This window comes from Callospermophilus lateralis, chromosome 10, assembly GCF_048772815.1.
Source record: "Callospermophilus lateralis isolate mCalLat2 chromosome 10, mCalLat2.hap1, whole genome shotgun sequence".
In the NCBI taxonomy this organism is placed as follows: Eukaryota; Metazoa; Chordata; class Mammalia; order Rodentia; family Sciuridae; genus Callospermophilus; species Callospermophilus lateralis.
Genome location: NC_135314.1, coordinates 10,529,390 through 10,534,191, shown reverse-complemented (window position 1 = coordinate 10,534,191; position 4,802 = coordinate 10,529,390). Strand labels below are relative to the sequence as shown.

The window sequence follows — 4,802 nt, the reverse complement described above, 5'->3', positions numbered from 1 at the left end:
GGCATACCATCCCTGGCTTCAATCCTCAGTACAAAAAGAAAAAAAAAAAAAGATTTTAAAAAGATTTAAAAACCCATGGTTATTAAATAAAAATATTAAAAATATAAAAATATAGTTATTATTACTAGTAGTTGTTTATGCGACACAGACCACTGAATTAATCATTAAAGTAATTTTATTAATATAAACATTTACAAACATAAAGTGCACTGTGCCTGAAATTAATGATTGCAATTTTTTGGTAAACTTCACCTTCACATTGTTCAACATTGAAAATATTTTTATTAATATGTGCTTGCTGCAATACAATCAGCCCTTCAGGTCTAACTCCCATTTTTAACAAGATTCACAGAATTACAGGCTCCTAAAATGTTGTGGAACTATAGCTCTTATTATAAAGTTACATTTTACACTGGTCACAATTTTTAGTGACAGAGTACTATCATTACAGAAGCCAAATTATAGATAACTCAATGAAAAAAAATCACTTTATACCAATTAATATCCCATGATTTAATCAGAAAGCCCCCAAATTTCCTTTTGAAGATATACATTTCTTTGTTATTTTAATTATCACACTCTTCACACGATAATTCTTTCTTTCAAAATCAGAGTCCTGAGTGCTGTGCTTCTGTGATATCTATATCACAGCACTCTGCGGACAGACCAGCTCCTTTTCACCATCCTCTGCTTCCTTCTAGGTGCCCAATTTTATGGCAAAAGCAATTAACCAAACTAAAAAATCAGATTTCCTGAAAGTGGACAGGACAAAAACCTCAAGAATTTCAATCTTTTGTCATTTGCCAAAGTTGCAAATGCATGAAATTTACATATCTTTGTTTATTAAAAAGTCTGTAAGACAGGAAATTGGGTCCATAAGACAATAACTTAGGATCTTCACATGACTGAATAGCCTCTGAGGAATTTAAGACACAGGCAGGCTTATGGAAACCTAACACTTCAATCTTGTGATCAGAGATAAAGCTTGAAGTGAAATCTTATATTTGCATTGAGCCTAAGAATTTTTACTGTCTCTGAAAATTAAAAAAATAAACAAATAAACCTCTTTAAAAGTGGACACTGGAGCCTATTTCTAGAATTTCTAAATCAAATAGCTGATATAATTGATTTCTTTTTTCTTTTTTAAGAGAGAGAGAGAGAGAATTTTAATATTTATTTATTTATTTATTTTTAGTTATCGGCGGACACAACATCTTTGTTTGTATGTGGTGCTAAGGATCGAACCCGGGCCTCATGCATGCTAGGCAAGCGCGCTACTGCTTGAGTCACATTCCCAGCCCCAATATAATTGATTTCTGCAGCCAAAATGGATCATGAAGTTAGGCAAAAGTACAACCTAGCTGTTTGGTATTTTCTTCATTCAATACTCACAGAGAAGGTCTTTGTAATAAAAAGAGTACAAAACTCGACTAAGCAAATTTCCTGAACTTAGCTTTTAAGAGGATGTTCCAAAAATCTTAGAATAGTTTTGAGCTTTAATAAGGTCAGAAGTATAAATGCAGCAAACTCGCAAAAAACATTTATCATTCAGAGGTTTGGTTAGTTAAATTTCATTAGTTTTTTGTTTTAATAATGCATATTTAGGTTTTGTTGTTGTCTAAGTACCTATGTTTGAAAATGGCAATCAGTAACTGCTTTTAAGTTATTAGATCTTCAAACTGCACTAAGACTTTCAGAATAACCTGAATGATTCTCAAGTCTAAGTTTCAGTTCTAGCTCATTTTACCTGAGATGCATTTAGACTCTGACATGGGTTAAATTGTTTCCCCTAGAAGTCAGTTCTCTTCTTGCTATATTTGCAGAGCAAAGCTGGTTGATAACTCTCTTACTCAGCCTGGAATTTTCTCACACATTGCCAAGGAAGTGATTAGTTTAGTGAAAAGTACAGAGGCACACAATTCTCAAATTTGTATTATATAGCAACACATCTCCACCTCTATGTCTGATGTCAGTGCAACTGACAAAGAACTGAAGCAGCACTTTTACAGTGAACATCAAAATGATCATATTTTAATAAATTTCCACAGATTCATCCAGTTTAAAAGACCTGTCTTGACACCAGGTGTTTTCTCTTCTTCCTGATTAATGTCATTTGGGCTTTTATCTGTATCTTCTTTTGTTTTTATAAGGGTCTCATATATTTTCTGGGTTCTGATAATTTCTTTCTGTGCATCAAAATGGACTTTTTGTCTGGTCAGGATGGGAACAATTAAATTAAAATCATTAATTCTCTTGTTTAGTTTTTGAATGTTTTCTTGAAACTGCTCACAAACTTGGTTCCACTGTTTCTGTTCTGCTGGTGTCATAGGATTTCCAAGTTTTTTCCTAGACACTAAAATCGCCTCTCTGAGTTGTTCAATAGTATCTTTTATTTCCTTTTGCATTAGGATCCATTCTGGTTGGTATCCATTATCTATCAATATTCTGTTCAGATTGTGAGTCATGGGATCAATATATGAACACCCAGAAAACTTTTTTAGAGGTTTTCCTTTCCCGCTGAGATTGTCAAAGTCTCCTTTTGCCATTGATTCCTGAATGAGGTCCTCCACTAAACGCTCGATTGCCTGAGTTATCTTTTGTTCTTTGCTCTGTCTGACATCTTTGACAGTTACGCTGTTAGTGAAGTGCTGGCTTTGTAGCTTCTGCTTTCGATATTCCATCACTTGCTCAGTCGCACGATCTGCCCTAAATTGCCTATATTGTTTCTCTCGCTGACTTGGAGTCCCAAAACCAATACCTTCAAAACTTAAATAATGCCTGTGCTGGGGTGTATTATATTTGAATTTTTCTTCTTCTTCTTCCATTTCTTCAACTTTATTCTGTCTGGCATGTGATTGTTCTACCACATGGGAAAGTACCTTCCTATAAGCTTCCTCGATTCTTACAAATGTTGCAGAATCAGCAGTACTAGAGCCGCTATCTGGATGGTATTTCTTGGCAAGCTTGCGAAAAGATTCCCTGACATCATCTGCAGAGCATCCTTCATCTAGACTCAGCAGCCTATAATATTCTCTGATCTTCTTATTGGACTTATGGGTTGATATCATTCTATTTCTAATGACACCAAGATACGGAAGCATTTTCACTCCATTAGGAATCCATGAAGCACTTATCTGGTGAGATCGTAAGATCTGAGCCATTGTCACATGCATTCTGTTCATCATTGTACCCAGAGTTCTTCTTCACAATGACCTATAAAATGACAACAAATTCAGGTTGAACAAAGTTATTATCAGTTGATTTCTTATTTTTAGTAGTAAAAGAAGGTGTGAAGTTATATATCTAGTAAGGGAAAATTCATTCTTTTTTTTTTTTTTTTTTTTGTGGTACTGGGGATTGAACTAAGGGGCACTTTAACACCGAGCTACATCCACCAGTCCTTTTTATTTTTTATTTTGAGACAGAGTGTAAGTTGCTGAGCCTGGTCTCCAATTTACCATCCTCCTGCCTCGGCCTCCTGAATCTCTGGGATTATAGAACTGCACCACGACGCCCAGCAAGGGACAGTTCTTTCTAATGATGCTGATAAAATTCTTACAGCGTGTATTTTACTGATGTTAACAAGAGAAATGAAGTCGATGATGTTTAGCATTAACATATTGTGACATAATCTGGACTCCACTCCTCACTAATTACAGAATTTTAGAGCTGGGAAGTTCTTAGTGATCACCTAATCCAATCTTCTCATTGATGAGAAAATATAGTCCAAAGGTTAAGCAATTTAACCAGGTTGCATAATGAAGCATAAGCAAAATGGTTGGGGGCGGGGAGCACAATAAGGACGTTTAATTGTATCCTCAGCAGGTTATAAACTTCAAACCATTTTTCCAATTAATATGTCATGGTCTTCATCGTTTCGGAAGTCTTCTCATAAGAAGACTTAGGCACATAAAACAGAGAGCACTGGAATATGTATCTGGTTATCTAGACTGAGCAGGATCAAGCGTCCAAAAGACTTAAGGCTCCATAGTTCATTAGGAAGGAGCTATCTACGAGTGCTGGGAAAGCAAAGATGACAGGGGAGATAGCCCTAGCAAAATGTTCGCTGCTATTTTAAAAATGCATGGTTCAGTAAAGGAGACCTGTACATAGACAATGGCTATAGAATACTAGAATGGCTTAACTGAAAGTGGGAATTTTATATGTAAACGCCAAAAGAGCTCCTGGGAACCCCTGTTGGAAGAACGACTGGGGTCAACGGACTTGAGCAATGGTTCGCGCAGTCGGTCCGGACCCAGGACACGCCCCGCCTGGCCCCTACTCACCTTCACCGGGATGGGGAAGGGGCCCCGCGACTCCCGCCCCCAATGCTCCGCCTCTGCGCATGCGTGGGCGGGTCGCCCTTCACTCCCCAGGCGCTGGCGCGGCGGCCCGCAGCCGGGTTCTCGGCTGGGCGACACCATCTGCAGCCTTACTCTGGGGGGCCTCTCGGAGCACGGAGCCTATCATCCTGCCCGATTTCGGCGGATGACCTGGTTTACCAGGGAAACTGGAAATGTCCCCCACCGCGAACTTGACCTGGAGGACACAGGCATGACACCCCGGAGGCTCCGGCCTGCCCCAGGGCTGCAGCTCCGCCTCCACCCCCTCCCCGAGCGGAGGTGGTTCGGCCGATTGGGGTTGTGGGAGGTGTACTTCCGCCCGAGGTTCGGGTTGGGGGCCTCAGCGATGCGACTCGCGGGAGGTCTCTCAGTGGATCTCGGGCGCTCAGCGTCCGGGGGCACGCGTGTCGGGTTGACAGCGAAGTCTTTGTCATTTGGAGGAGATGACTCTGGGTTATT

The 4,802-nt window shown here is 39.4% G+C and overlaps 1 protein-coding gene across 1 annotated transcript; it reads right to left on the bottom strand.

Annotated features, from left to right (window-relative positions):
* Window positions 1-1,150: 1,150 nt before the first annotated feature.
* Window positions 1,151-4,574, bottom strand: Dnajc28 (DnaJ heat shock protein family (Hsp40) member C28). Its single transcript, XM_076867688.2, has 2 exons — window positions 4,287-4,574; window positions 1,151-3,213 (listed from the first exon to the last, which is right to left on the bottom strand). The coding sequence occupies exon 2, from the start codon at window positions 3,183-3,185 to the stop codon at window positions 2,025-2,027; it is 1,161 nt and encodes a 386-aa protein (XP_076723803.1). The 5' UTR covers window positions 3,186-3,213; window positions 4,287-4,574; the 3' UTR covers window positions 1,151-2,024.
* Between the last annotated feature and the right edge of the window lie 228 nt (window positions 4,575-4,802).